The sequence below is a fragment of the Amblyomma americanum genome, chromosome 9 (genome assembly GCF_052857255.1).
Source record: "Amblyomma americanum isolate KBUSLIRL-KWMA chromosome 9, ASM5285725v1, whole genome shotgun sequence".
Lineage (NCBI taxonomy): Eukaryota > Metazoa > Arthropoda > Arachnida > Ixodida > Ixodidae > Amblyomma > Amblyomma americanum.
Window position 1 is genome coordinate 47017482 of NC_135505.1, and position 16031 is coordinate 47033512.

The following is a 16031-nucleotide window of genomic DNA, read 5'->3' on the forward strand; positions in this document are numbered from 1 at the left end:
TAAACCAGGCTTCATCCGCTCGTCTCTTTCATGATGGCAGCAAGCCCTTCACCTTCTCTTCTTTGTTCCACCATTCTGTCACGCCCATTGTCGTGTCCAGAGTCTTGTCAGCAGTGCCATTCTTCTGGTTCGCCGTTGAGATGATTGCTCGGTGGCCCCGAGTTGTGTCATGGACTAGAAGATGAAGAAGCGGGCAGTGGCGCAAGACTGAGCACTTGCGCTAAGCCACCAGCCAATAAATGATATCATCGACATCCGTCAGCACGCTTCAATCACTGGCTTGCCGCCATACAACGCTATGTTCTCGGATAACACGATTTCATAGCTACTACGCTCAAATTTTGGACAAATTCTGGTTGCACAAAGCATTTTAGCGACCAACTGCACAACTGCAAACACACAACCAGGCAGAACCTGGAAGCACGTGACATGAGATGAAATGCAAATGCAGTCATCCACCCAGGTGGCTTCTGTGCAGTGTCCAAGTGCCACAGGGCAAAAGCTTCCTAAAAATACAAAGCTAATAACGAGGAGACTGTTCCCACTGTAGGGACAGCAAGAGAAGAAAGGCAGCAGATGCTTCCCGGTGCATATGGGCCGAGGGGTGAAGAACCTAAGAACTACAACGATGCGCTTACATACGAGCGGGCCCAGTCTGGGGAATGCAGCCTGGTGCGTATTAACGCTAAGACAGTCAGCCGCCACGGTAGTTTCCCCGCAGTGCATTGGTGAAAGGGGGCAAAGAATCCGGAAACGGTGAGAACGAGGTCCTGGGTACTTTCACCATTGCCGTCATCGAACTGGATGTGTTGCGCATTGTCTCTTCGAAGCGCACTAAGGTCAATGAAAATGCGGACTGAATTTTGCAACCAATAGAAATGGAGCTGGTCAGACCCTGTACCAGGAAAGGCTAATCAACATTTTTACAAAGTGAAATTGCCAACAAGTGGTTTTATGCTTCATGCAACAGCTACATTTTTCAAAAATTAGGAGGTTTGGATCATGCAGTTTTCCAGAGACTACATTTTATCCCCTTTTTTTATGTATCAACGAAGGTCTACAGCAGTTCCCTGTACAGCTAATAAATCCATTGCCTAAACAGTTCCCTCAACAGCTCCACCAGTTCCATTTTCATGGGTTTACTAAACTTCCTCGGTGGTTTTCCTGTTTGGCATTATCAACAGTACGCTCCATGGCACTTTCAAAACCTTGTATGGTGGGCATTTAACACAGGCTATAAGCGACACTACAAGTGGAAGGCACTTGATTATTTCTGACCACCTGGAGTTCTCCAACACGCATAACATCACATAGCAGATGGGCTTGTTTACATTGCTTGCATTTTGCCACGAACTGTGGCTGCTCTGGGTGGGATTTGATCCCGTGACCTTCAGCTCGGCAGCCAAATGGCAGAGAGACTATGCCACCGAGACGGGTCTGACCCTAAACAGGTCCCTGCACAGTTTCCTTTGACTGCTCCCTAAACATTTCCTCGACTGCTGCCTGCTCAGTGAGAAATTCAACATCTGCAACAACTCCACTAATCCATGCCACTGTACACAAGTAAACCTCTGCCCACCTGTAGGCATCGTCCGAAGAGAGGCCCAGGTGGCGCATGACATAGGCAATGGCCACCGTTGGAGACCGCGAGACACCCGCGAGGCAGTGCACCAGCACGCATCCACTTGACTCACGAACCTTGTCTGCAATGAGGAGAACACCCGACCTTTAAGGAATTGGTCGAAAATGTGAGGCATGATAAAATTATCTGTATCAACTGTCATGAAAAACAAAAAGGTAACAGTTGTTACACAAGAACAGAAAACTTCTTGCACTGCAGGCTTCTATCTCTTGAGGCTTATTTCCTGAAGCTTCATTGTACATTCTTCTCCACTCAGACTATTACATGCAATGATGTAGCAGCTTTAAACTGTGGATATCTTATACACATCTTTTGCAATAGTGCAGTGCACTCTCATTAATTCAAAATTGGAACACGAACATTTTGACACAAAGTTGCCTAATCTCGATAAAAGCTAAAAAGAAGAAAGAAATGGAAAAAGTTCGACCGAAGGTGTCACGAAGGTTTCTCTCCATCATACGTTTTCGGTTTGCTTGCTTTACACTCTCTTCTCTCCTATTCAAACCTGATTGATCTAAACAACTGGTTCATTTCAACTGAAGCTTTGGTCCTGTCAGATCCAAGCATATCAAAAATACTCCCCCAAATCAAACTCTGCATAACTGAATAAAATTTTAGGCCTCCTCTGTGCGAATTATAGAGAATCACCTAAATATATGTTCCTAAATGTCTGACAACTGCTGTTTTGCTCACTGCACAGCAAGATTGTTGTGTAAGGACGAAGACAACAGCGTACTTCCATATCGAGAACTGCTTTGCAGATATAACAGGAGCTCAGCCGTCACACAGCATAGAAGATCCTCCTATTAGATTTGCAATGGGCAATGTACCTTTTCCATCTTGCATTACCTACCCTTCGTGCTTTTCATAGATTAATGTGAGCAACTGGGCACATATGCAAGGTTTCATTGGGAAAAGCGTGAAATAAGGATGACGCATGGAGAAGACGGGACACACTACACTGTATTCACACATTTGTAGGCCGACAGGAATGTAAGTTGACCCCCCACATTACATTTCTTAAAAACAAAAACAAAAACAAATGGAGGTTCGTTTACACTTGGCCTTCAATAACAGAACGCGGTAGCACTATCCTGCGGCCTCCGCTTATCACCAGCCGCTATTGACTGTTGCACGTGGGCGCGCCCCCGTGGGTACATTTCAAAACGAAAATGTATTATACCCCTGTCACACGGCATTCCTCGAAGGCCTTTCCAGCAAAGGCATCTTTTTTTTCACCAAAGGGGCAAAAGCTTAAACGAGTAGCGACGCAGCTACACGGTGCAGCCCAAGGTGAAACAGTTGTTCAGGCTTAGCACCCGCTGCTGTGCTCGAGCCGGCTGAAGTGAGTGTCTTAAAATTAAAGTGGGGTATTCTGTTCATTCGTTGAGCTCAGACAATTTTTTTATTCTGATAGCTTCCTTAAAAGTACTGCAAGAGCTACTCTCATCAGCAGCAGCAGGTTTTGTGTATTGCCTTGGCCACCAGGGGCACTCAGTGTTGCTGCAACACTTTCCTTGCCTTGAAATCTGTGCATAAAATATAAACACCCGCACAAAAAGCAAAGCCAGACACACCTTTCGTATTCTAAGAAAATATTTTCAAACTTCGTTGGCAGTACCTATTTTTTTATTGCTTTTACTTTTTGACGTTCGATGGCACTGCGTTCGCAGGTTCTCTAAGGCTGCGCCTAAAGGTCTCTGATGAGCGCCTTCGCCTCCAAAGGCCCTTAGCGGCAAAGGCGCAACATTTTTGCCGTGTAGCTGCACTCCTTACGCCTTTGGATATAAGGACTTGATTCTTAAAGGCTTTTTTGTGGTGCCCGTGAGACAGGGGTATTAGTCACTGGACTACTTGTCCACACTTGCGCCATAGTCCTTACTAGCGCTGCCGTCGTGATAGCTGCTGCGGCCCCACAGCTAGTCTTTCTAACATCGTCGTGCAGCGAAATCCCGCACTTCACAAACAGCCACATCACGAAATCGTGTGGAACAGGAGAAAATTTTGCCTCGCTGCAGCTGCCAGACCTGTATCATTCGTTGCGAATGTCAAACTTGCAGCCCGGCACGCAGTTGTTGTTTCTTCGGCGTAAAGAATGACAGCCATCTTGAATACAGCTGTGAACGAGCGCCAGTCTCTTACCGGACCCGGAGCAGGAATGACAACTGACGAAGCACTTCATTAAAAACTTGTGAAATGCGGCCGACGGTAGCCAAATGCGTCAGAGCCAAAGAGAAACTATTTGTGAGCGGCGTTGGCTCTTCGTTGGCTACTGACACTCGCCGGCGCTGCTGCAGTTCCAAGCAGCGGTGCCACCATGATTGGAACAGCAGCTCTTCCATCAACTATCGAAGCTCCCTTGAGTGCCGAGTGCGCGGTTGAAAGTAAACAAAAAAAACCTTGGACAATGCCTATTAGGAGTAGAACGCAAATGCGTTATTGGGCAGCCGCCGCTTCTCAGCAGACGCAATCTGCGGCCACATGTGGGGAGTGTGCTGGTGCCGGTTTGCTGCTGGTGCCGGGTGCGGGATGCCAGTTCTGCGCATTGACACAGCAGCTGCTCAAGGCCAGCCCCAAGAGCGATGCGAGGAAGCGTGCAGTAAAAATGCACCCATGCTGTAGCATGCCTGATATCTCGTTTGTCTCGCCTTTATTTTTGGTGCAGTGCTTTGGTTTTGGTTTTAAGTCGACCCCCCCCACTTCAGATTTTCTAATTTTGAAAAACAAGTTAACTCACAATCGTGTAAATACAGTATATACGACTAAATTTTTATTCGAGAAGACATGAATGATATACACAGCGGCAAATATTGTCTTGCCTCGTGGTAGGTTTCTGATACTGGTATGAGCTATTATCGGCAGCATAGGTTTATGGGATGCAAGTTTTAGGAAAATTTCTCTAGCATTGCCTCGTGACCCAGTCGCCTGGTGTTGTTGCCATCAGATAGAGCATGCGTGTCCCCTCATACCTTCAGGCAATTCATGCAACTGGCTAATGTGATCAACTATGCCAACATAAGTTTCTACAGCGCAGATGTTAATAGCCCGTTTGTCGATTGAGCAGCAACCAGTGACATTGGTAGTCGGAGGGGGCACCCCCCGCACGGGATGCTACCCCATAGTGGTGCAATCATGTGACCACCCAACCTCCCCCTCATCCTTTGTCCACCACTTACATATGATAAATGTGACACTTTACTAAAATAAACTGGCATACTGACCTAACATGCCTGCACCATACAGACTTCTAGCTGGGGATCCAAATGTTGACGCATTCATGGCTGTGTAATGTATGTTTGAAAATAAAAACCGATCAATAAAAAAAAAGGTACATGCACACTGACACTGTGCTTAAATTGTTAAATAGAATAGTGCGAGCTACCATTACACTGCAATGTAGAGACCTCATGATACAGTGGCATCTCATGCTAAGCAGAACTAATCAAATGGGGTACATGTGCTCCATTGCTAAAATGTCCTGGAAACAGCTCTCGCTCCAGAGACAAACAAAGGGAATACCCACCGAGGAAGCGGCAGGCCCGGGCAAAGTGGGGCCGCAGCTTATCGGCGTGGCTGTCATTTACGGGGATGCGCAGGAAGTGGGAGTCCGGGATGAAGTCCGGCTTGGGGCACGAGGTGCTCACGTTGAGCTCGTAGCAGATGTTGTGTGCAGCCAGCAACTCGGAGTCCTGGGCATCGCGCTGTGAGCCCAGGAACAGGAAAGGCAGGATGCGCGTCGGCCCTGCTGCACTCAGGCACGGCTGCGACAGGGACGTCAGTGGGCCCCGCGACCCACCCTCCTCGCACAGCACCCGGTGGTTGCCAGAGAACTCCAACACGCCACCTGCGCATCACCGTCACTGTGAGCAGCCAAACATAAAGGCCAGGCGCCACTATGAATTTTACACACACATACGTCATACTTCTGATGAATTTTTATGTCGCACGGGCATCTGTGGCCAAAGAGTGCCATGTCAAAAGGTTATTTCTTCTAGTGAAGGTAGGGTAAGAAACTCAAGCATTTCTCAAGCATTTCACCCTAAAGAAGCCGAGCACTGAGCAGGGGAAAGCTTGCACCATATTGTATCACCGGTGGGAACCTGGCGGCACTGGAGATCGAACCCTGCAATTCCCGCATGCGAAGCAGGGGCTCAGACTATTAGGCCACCACTGCAGTTACTTTTCTTTTTTCAGTTAATTGAAGATCAATGTATTATTATTATATCAACTATTATAACTTACTCCTGTGAATATGATGCAAGACGTAATGTTACAGTAAAAACATTAAAATCACAAATTAAAGGGGCACTTTGGCCTGTTTTTTGCTGCCAATTATAGTTTAAAAATTTCTAATGGAAAAAATGATTCAAATCAGAGCATACAAGAGAAAGTTATTCCACATAGAAAAATAAAATAACTGGCTGTGGTTTAGATCTGGTTAAACCTGGAGTGATGCGCGAGCTACATCTGGCCGAGTGGAACTCGCTCAGTCGAATTGCAAAGTCAGTCTTTTGCCGCTCTGTTTCGATGGGCGTTCCTTCTCCTGGACGTGGATTCACTCCTCCCCCTCTCTCCCCCCCCCCCCCCTTCCGACTCGTTTTCGCCGGTGCACCACGTGACCAACCACGTGACTAACCACGTGACCAGCCTCGTGACCAACCTTGTGACCAACCTCATGACTAACCTCGTGACTAACCTCGTGACCAACCAGGACGCCGCCACACTGAAGGCTCGAAATGCTAGCGTAATGTCGCTACAGTCGAACCCACTTATAACAGCCACAGTCATAGCGAACACTCGCTTATTACGAACCAAGACGGTGCTACAATCAAAATATGCATTGGAGCAATGGCACCGCATGTCAGATACAATGAACAAGTGTGGTCCCACTACTCGGTTATAGCGAACTAGGAGGGGCTGTCAACTCATCCCCGCAGTCAATGAACTCGAGTTTCTCACAAGGCCGGACACCAAAGAGCATCTCCTAGTCACACTGACACCGCCCAAAAAAGAGAGCGGCGACCCAGAAAAGCGATAAAAAGGCACTGAAACTGTTGATAACTGCAGGTCAAGCAAACGCCAATGAACCAGAAGGCCTACTGCGCATCGGCAAACTGAATACAATGAGAAACATGGTGGGTGCTAGAGAGGGGCAGCGTTGAAGCCGAAACTATTGCTCTCGGTTGGTGGTCAACCAACTGCAGCAATGTCAGAACTTCAGATACAAGACACGTGGCATGCCATGTTGGCCCAGCCGGTGTCCACCATGTATGGTGCTCTGCCCTACTTCTTGGTCGTTGACTGGGCCCAGGAAAAACAGATGATTTAGTCTAAAACGTGTGTGGCAAGACAAACATGGACTTGTCACAGAGTGTCGTTGATGCGCAATTGGTCGGAGCTGATATCGCTGGTTGGGACGACTTCGTTGGTGCATATGACAATGCCGATGTCACAGGGCTATGAATGACGAAGTCATTGTGCGTGAAGTATGAGCACCCGACTGCTATAATCAAAATGCAATGACAAGCAGGCCGATCTAGCACTAGCGGCCATGTGTATTACAACCCCGGTTAGTTATATCGCGTCTCCAACAGGAGATCGTTCGCAACAAGCATCTGGGTGACGAACATGTGACTGTGTTGAAGAGCTTAGAAAGCACCTTCAAGGATCTTCAGCGAAGTAGCAATCATGATGATGGCGGGTAGTGTAGCGGCGTAGCCAACGCGCATGATGCAATGTTTAAACAATGCATGGCAGCTTTGTCTGAATTAGTATCTCTAGTCAGAATATGGAAAGTCCATTTACTATGAACCTCGGATACAACAAACGCAATCCGCACGACCGTCAGTTTCGTTACAGGTAAGTGGGCTCGACCGCATCGCTACAAACATCAGCTGAATTCACATTTCATTCAACCATTTTAATCACCCATTGCCGAGATTGCGTGCTAAGCACACACGCAGTGGAAGCTTGCAAGCAATTTCTGCCTTGCCAGGGGAGCCCGCAGTCGCACATGTTGACAGCGCCGCTGCTCCCTGTCCATTTCGGAGAGAGGGAAAGGGTGTCTAACACAGCAGAAGGTTCCCCCAATGTTTCTTTGTAATCCCCCTGGCTTTCTCATCAGCGCCCTCACCCTGTCTCCTATTCTGCTTTTCCTTTCACATTTTTGGTCACAGCGTGTCGAGTGGGGTTGCCTTTTTTTTTGCTGCCTTCTCGGTAACAGGAGTGGGAAACACTGGTTTGTACAACAGCTTCTCTCCTCTGCAACATAGTCTGAAGTGAAGCTGAAGGTGTCGCCCGTAGCATTACTGCTATCAGATTTCGTTCAATTCCTTTGTCATGCAAAAACTTACGACATGTGGTGACATGATATTTTTGTACCCATTACCACAGTATAAAGAAACTAAGTTCAAACTGGACACCTAACCAATCAGAAAGGCAGTGCCAGTCAGACTGCCACCTCACTGCTGCTGCCAAAAACCATCTCTATGTTTCGACACCATCAGACCGAAAAGGAATTTCTTGAGCAGATTAAAATACTAAATGCCACAATTTCGGCGATCTCCTCAGCCATTCAAGCATCATAGTGTCTCATACTTTGCATACACAGAATCGAAACCACATGCCTGATTTGCGTTGCAAGGCCCCTTTAACTCTTTTATATATACTAATGTCCCTAGAACAATTACCGACTAGAATAATGTTAGCAACGATGCAGTAACACTTGTTTGAAACAAACCTTTAATTTCTGATACCTCGGCACTGCATTGTAGCTTTGTGTTGCATTTGCATCTTTGTATTTGCTTTTATTTATTATAAATTGTGATAAAGATGAAGTGTGGCAAGTGCGCTGCACGCACTCGCGCGCATGGGGGGAGAGAAGACGACGAAGTAGGAGAATACAGATCGGCTCGACCGTATGCTACGTGTACTGTTTCATTGCTAATTATCATTACTACGATACAACATATTTTGGCGACGAGGATGCTGTTTTGATTCGGGACCTTCACGTGGCCTGCTCACCATCCGTCATGAGCTTTTCTGGGCTTCAGCCACCACCACCCTTCCTGCTGACTCCTGGTCGTCCTGCCCTTCCATGGGAGCAATGGGAGCTGGCGTTCCTGAATTACATGCTGGCCTCTGGTGCCTCTACTCTGGGCGCGGACAGGCGGAAGGCCATCCTGCTGAACTGCCTCGGACTGGAAGGTCAGCACATTTTTTATACATTGGCGCCGCCGTCGTCCACTCCAGCGCCTACAGCTGCGGCTTCGCACTCCGGTGACGAGGCGCTCCGCCTTGACGAATTTGATGCGGCGATATCCATCCTGTCGGAGCATTACAAATCGTCCGTGAATGTAATCACCACACGTCATTGCTTTCGCCGTCGAGTTCAGGCTCCAGGAGAGACAACCGATGAGTACGTCGCTGTCCTTCGCAGCCTTGTCGGCGACTGCGGGTTTGGGACCATGGCGGACGATATGATCAGGGACCAGCTGGTGGAGAAGACCTCGAGTTGCCATCTGCGTGAGCGCCTACTCATGGAAGGCTCCTCCTTGACTCTGTCGCGCGCCATGCTCCTTGCTCGACAGTGTGAGCAAGCTTCCCGGGAAGCCAGGGAATTGGCTGAGGAGGACGCTCCAGTACATCGTGTGAGATGCGAGCGCGGATCGAGACAAACACCACCTCAGGCCCATTGCTGCAAGTGCCAAAGTCAACCATCACAACCTGCTGCTGCAATACCAGAGCGCATGTGCTACCGCTGCGGTTCTACAACTCACCTAGCGAACAACCCTGCATGCCGAGCCCGCAACCGGAAGTGTCGTCGGTGCGGCAAGGTGGGCCATTTCGACTCTCTCTGCAAGTCGTCCGACTGTCCTGTTCAAGTTCAGCAAGTTGCAGATACTGCTGACACATCGTCGATGCCGGATGGCTCCAGCAGTGCGTCTATTCTCAATGTTGAAAGTCAAAAACACGGAATTTTCACCTCAGTCCTGATTGAAGGCAAGTTCATCCGCTTCCTGATTGACACCGGCTCATCTGTGTCAATTATTTCTGAAGATCTATACCACCGATTCTTCGCTTAATGTTTCCCGCTTAAATCAACTGCAGCTCAACTATTGGACTATTCTAAGTCTCGGATTATAGTCCAAGGGTGTTTTGTTGCCACAGCAAAGTTCCACGACCGTACCGCCTGCATCCTGTTGTACGTTGTCTCGGGAGGCACAACGCTGCTGGGCCTGGATTCCATTGCCACTCTACAAATGAAGATCAAAGGTGCATCGTTGGAATGTCTTTCCATGACACCTGATACGCCTCTGTTACCTCCTGAGCTACGTCCACACTTCGAACATCTCTTCTCCAAGGAACTCGGAGTTGCTCGTGGCTACGTGCACAAAGTCAGAGTGCAGGATTCCGTTTCTCCTGTTGCTTGCAAGCTCCGACGGCTGCCGTTTGCCATTCGTCAGCAGGTGTCCGAGGAACTCCAGAAGCTTGAAGCTCAAGACATCATTGAACGGGTCGACGCTTCCAAGTGGATTTCACCCATAGTCGTGGCTCGGAAAAAAGATGGCTCCATCCGAATGTGCGTCGATTTGCGTGAGCCGAACAAGGCTATTGTGGTCGACAGTTTTCCTTTGCCTCAAATGGAAGAACTTCTACATAGCTTGGCCGGGTCACAGCGTTTTTCGAAGTTGGACCTTGCCTCGGCTTACCATCAAGTACCACTTAGTCCTGAGAGTCGGGAATTGACCACATTCATTACCCATGATGGCCTCTTCCGCTTCAAACGAGTGTGTTTCGGCCTTGCTTCGGCGCCTTCGGCTTTCCAGAAGATGATGCACTTAATTTTAAAAGGGTGCAAAGGTGTCCTCTTCTACATCGACGACATCATAGTCCATGGCACCTCCCGACAGGAGCACCTGACCAACCTTCGTGCTGTTCTCGAGCGCCTGTCCCAAGCCGGACTCAAGCTCAACCACAAATGTGTCTTCGATGTTCCGAAGCTCACTTTCTTGGGGCATGTTGTCAGCGGTGAAGGACTGTTTCCGCTTTCTTCTGCCATCGAGGCGATTACAAAGGCTCCGACTCCATCTAACATCAGCGAGCTTCGCTCCCTCCTTGGACTTGCGGGTTTCTACTCCAAGTTTATCCCGCATTACTCCGACGTCGTTGAGCCTATGCGCGCCCTACTTCGAGGCAGCGACTCCGCCTTCACTTGGACTGCTGCTGCGGATTCAAGCTTCAAACTACTGAAGTCCATGTTGACGTCATGTGACGTGTTGCATTTTTTTGATCCTGCCCTTCCCGTGGTCGTAACGACTGACGCTTCCGGATATGGCCTTGGGGCAGTGCTTCAGCAAGACAACGGCCATTCCCTGCAAACTGTTGCGTTTGCCTCCCGTACCTTGACACCCCAAGAAAGAAAGTACTCTGTTGGTGAACGTGAGGCCCTAGCTTGCGTTTGGGCGAGCGAACGGTGGCACGTGTATTTGTGGGGCCGGCCTTTTGTTCTACGCACCGACCACAGTGCACTTGTCATTTTGCTGTCGACGAAAGGAACGGGCCATCGGCCGTTGCGAATTTCACGTTGGTCGGCTCGCCTGTTGTGCTACAACTACACTGTAGAGTACCGCAAAGGCAATGACAACTCTGTTGCGGATGCTCTGTCTCGCCTTCCCTTACCGACCACATCGTGCAGTGAGCCCAGTGAGTTCGACGCCAGTGACGACAACTTCGTCTGCCTGCTATCGCCAGCCGTGACTCTACAAGAGCTTCAAGAGGCAACCATCAGCGACGCGGCAGTTGCTCAAGCCATTCAGTTTACATCGGCGACATGGCCGGACAAGAAATCCCTACCGGAGAACCTTAGGCCATACTATCTCCTGCGCTCGGAGCTGTCCGTCGTGCAAGGCGTCTTGTACCGAGGCGACAGGCTCGTCGTTCCCGAAAGTTTGCGACGACGCCTCATGGACATCGCGCACGAGTCACACCCCGGGATCAGCCGCACGAAAAGTCGACTGCGAGAGCTCTACTGATGGCCGCGAATGGACGAGCACGTCGAAGAAATGGTACGGACATGCGTCGTGTGCCAGTCCTGTGACAAATCGGCTCATCCGGTGGCAGCTCCTCTGCAACCTGTCGCCTTCCCAGAGAAACCTTGGGATAAGGTTGCCATTGATATCGTGGGGCCTTTCGACCAAGCTCCCAGTGGCTGCCGCTTCGCGATTACTCTCATGGATTATTACAGTAAGTGGCCAGAAGTTGTCTTCGCTGATGCCATCACAACTCAAACCGTTCAAGAATTCCTGCTTGGCCTCTTCGCTCGTGAGGGTTACCCTCAAGAGATTGTCTCTGACCACGGACCTCAATTTTCATCGATGGCCATGCAAACTTTCCTCCGCGAACGGGGGATACGACATTGCTACTCTTCAGTGTACCATCCCCAAGCTAATGGACTCGTTGAACGATTCAATCGAGTGCTTAAGTCCTACATTCAGCTAGCTCTGTGCGAGCGACGCGACCTACGTACAGCAATTGTGGACTACCTCGGTGTCTACCGCTGTACGCCCCATGCCACGACAGGAATTGCACCAGCTGTCCTACTTCATGGCCGGCTGCCCCGCACAAGACTTAACGTCGTAGGACTGCCGGATCAATCCTTCTCAATGGATCCGACAAAAGCGCTTAAGCTTTTGCGGCAGAGGCTTGACGAGAAACAAGCGCAATACAAGCTTTATGCGGACCAGCGGAGTGGCGCCCAGTGTCGTGACTTTCAGATTGGCCAGTACGTGCGTGTCCGCAAACCAAATGTGTGAGGCAAACTGTCAGCTCGGTTTTCGGAGTCTCGGAAGGTTGTGGAGCAGCGTGGACCTGCATCTTATCTGCTGGATGATGGGCGAGTGTGGCACTCGTCCAAGTTTTCTGCGGTTCGCCCAGAAGTAGTTCAGCAGCAACTGTCCTCCTCAGCTCCAGTGGCCCTTTTCGCTGATATTTCGCCGCCTATCGACGGCAACCGAATGCCGCCGCCCAGTCCACAGTCCGGAACCGTGGTCCAGGGTCCTTCTTCGGACGCGCCTTCAATCCATATGATGCCAGCCGTTCCGCCCGCTCCGGAATCGGCAGCCGCTCCTCACCCCTCGTGTAGTAAATCCACAGCGGCAACTGCGGCTTCACCTCCTGCGGCGCCGCGCCGAAGTACTCGCAAAAAGAAGCGGCCCGCATGGTTCAAAGACTATGACATCCGCTAGACATTTTGTTTTTTTTAAGTGCGGCGGAAATGTGATAAAGATGAAGTGTGGCAAGTGCGCTGCACGCACTCGCGCGCATGGGGGGAGAGAAGACGACGAAGTAGGAGAATACAGATCAGCTCGACCGTATGCTACATGTACTGTTTCATAGCTAATTATCATTACTACGATACAACATAAATATTTGCCGATTGTTTTGCAAATCATCTTGAAATTCTGTTGTTTCCAAGTATCAGTTAAACTTCATATCATATGAGCGCACATCCAGCTAAGCTTTTTTTGTAATGAAGACCGGAGTAATATAAGAAAATATTTTTAAATGCAGTACTCTATGCACATAGCCTTTGCATAGATTGCGAACAGACCTTTTCCCGCTCCCGTCACCTGTGCATGTGTTGGAAGACTGGTTTCAATTCTCTCCAAGTGGCGGCCATTTTCACCTGACATGACACGCTCCCCAATGTCTCAATATTTGCACACAGGGAGAGGCCTGTTGAGTAGCGAGCCAAACCAAGACAATCCAATGAAGGTGTATCCGACTTTAGGACACTGGCCGTGCTCTCTCTCACTCCATTTCTTGTGCATACAAGCATAAAAGCTTTTGTTTACAGAGGGCGAATTGGCGCAAAACTAAAGCTACATGAACTAGTACCATAACTGGCTCAATTAATTCCAAAATGATAACACAGTGGCCAGGGGCCGCAGCGATGCCTACCTGCAAGCAGGGATACTCGACCCGGAAAGGCCCTGGCCAACTTGGCAAGCAGCACAGCCAGGAAGGAGTCGTCGCCCATAGGGACGGCCCATGACCCCTGGTCGTACACAACGACCTGCTCCACTCGCTGCTGGCGTCCATCTGAAGGGAGCAGCTCACACACGTTTACCTGCACCAGAGGGCGCCACCACTTCAGACGCACCAAAGGGGAAAAGGAGCAGGTCAGGCAAGATCAGAGGCTTAGCAAATGGTGCTCTACCCTAGCAGCTAGACTGTACAAGGGGTCCTCGGAAGAGTTTGCTGTCATAGCCACCGTTCGGATGCTGAAACTAAAACCGAAACAAAATGACCAAAATTTAATCATAAATCATTCAGCGGGTGCTCGTGAATTCCACGTGCGATTGAGTTTGCTGGTGTCATGGATGACAAATAATTGCCTCACTTAAAGCAATTACGACATGATGTAGTGTCATAACAGAAACTTGAAAGCATGATGTGACCCTAGTAAGCACGATTAAGTTCGCGTGCCCAATTCCAATAAAAGCACCACAATATTCAGTGTGTTATAATTTGGCAAACAGACAATCTGGCAAGCTACAGTTTACATTTACACAATTCATTTTTCCTTGCCTAAGCTATCAATTATAGCTCCGCATTTTTAAGAAAATAGTGTTTCACATGACCTCCTTTCACAACATAAATGTACAGTACTCACGGATTGAAATAGGACATTCGGAGCGCGTGGCCGTCGCTTCATGGAGCGCCGCCCGTAGACGCTCATGGAACCAAGGTGGTGCATTGTGGTATGGCGCGAGAGGGAGAACATCTACAAAGCAGAATTGTTCCTTCCAGTAGCCAATGAGCCGGCCTGTGGCTTACCACATGCCTGCGTGGCACTGCAAGGCTAGCGCTCCGAATGTCCTATTTCAATCCGTGAGTACTGTACATGCTGGTGTACATAATGCAACGGGATATCCGTATGGAACAGGATGCAATGTTTTACTTTCAAATATGATTTCGTCAGCGAGGGCTATAAAAATGAAATTTTAGCACCACTGTAGGGTAAATATGATAACTACAGAACTACAACCGTATGGGAAATGTGGCTAGGCAAGTTTGGCAGTGGTAGCAACGGCAAGATTGTTGGGCCAGATGGTTCATGATTATAGCAAGGAAATGGCACAAAAAACTGGACAGGAAGACAAGAAGCGACAGACACAGTGCCGAACTTACAACTGAGTATTTCCCGTGATATCGTAATAAATGCAGAAGGCATGCAACACAAGCAAAAGCAACAGCGCCCGAGGCAACACATTTTATCAGAATCAAGTGTCTGGAGGAGGTGAGCACTTTTTCAATTGACCTTAAGGACATGCAATACTCCTTGCCACACGATGCCTTATGTGATGTTGTCAGTGAATGCATCGAAGAAAAAGAAGCCATCTGCTTTCAAAACTCCTGTGACAGGAACATTGAAAGCTTTCTGGAGTTGCGGTCCTATTTGCACTCTGCCTTCATTCAATTTGAGGGAGAGCTCTACGTCCTGCAGAAAAGAGTTTGCATTGGATCCTGCATTGCGCCCTTGCTAAGTGACCTCATGCTAGCACCCGCTGAAAAAAGATTGAACAAGGCCTTGCATGACAGCAATGTTGAGTGGTTTTTTCAGTTCGTAGATGACTGCTCGATCATCTTCAGGAGTTCTGGCAGCGGCTTCTCAAGGGATGTTGAGCACCTACACAGCCTGTTTTCAGGTGTCTTGAATGATTTGGAAGTCACCAAGAAAACTCCGGACGGGAATCAACTCCAGTTCCTGGAAGCAAGGCTTTTCTTACAAGACGAGCATCTTTGTTAGTAGTAGTCTCCGAGATCGCAGAAGAGCTTTCTGTCCTATTCTTATGCACATCCCAAAGTTGTAAAGGGCAGAGTAGCTGTGACTGCTTTAAGGAATGCCCTCAACAGGTCATGCCCTCACCCAGTCTTCGAAAATGTCGAGCTCAAAGGCCAAATTCAGCTGGTTATCCGAAGGCTGTCATCAACAGCATAGCCTACCATCTTTTGAAGGAGCTGCGTCGACCAGCCACCTCCAACCATTGTGAAGGAAGTTCAGCCAAGAAAGCGGCGATACCCTACGTTCGTGGCATTAGTAGTGGGACGAGGCAGTGTGCGTCTGGTGTTTTCTGCTCCAAATAAATATGGCAGAAAGTTGTGCAAGCTAACTGGCAGCAGCAAAGATGGGAAGAGTGTGGCACGAAGCACATGACAAAATTTGAAAAGCAGAGTCATCTACGAAATTCCCCTGCCATGTCGGCCAGACTGGCCGTTGCGTAAATGACAGATTAAGAGAGCATGCAGGCGATGTCAGAATTAGCAGAGTAATTACACCAGCCATGCATGTGACAGCATGGAAATGCATTCCTCAGCTTGAACA

The 16031-nt window shown here is 49.0% G+C and overlaps 1 protein-coding gene across 2 annotated transcripts in view; it reads right to left on the reverse strand.

Annotated features, from left to right (window-relative positions):
- The window catches only part of LOC144104377 (uncharacterized), a 112237-nt gene that overhangs the window by 21954 nt on the left and 74252 nt on the right, over nucleotides 1–16031 (reverse strand). For both annotated transcript variants that reach the window (XM_077637338.1, XM_077637339.1), the window contains exons 4-6: nucleotides 13604–13772; nucleotides 5166–5486; nucleotides 1580–1703 (exon numbers count right to left, since the gene is read on the reverse strand). In XM_077637338.1, coding sequence (XP_077493464.1) covers nucleotides 1580–1703; nucleotides 5166–5486; nucleotides 13604–13772 — 614 coding nt within the window. The remainder of the gene's footprint in view (nucleotides 1–1579; nucleotides 1704–5165; nucleotides 5487–13603; nucleotides 13773–16031) is intronic.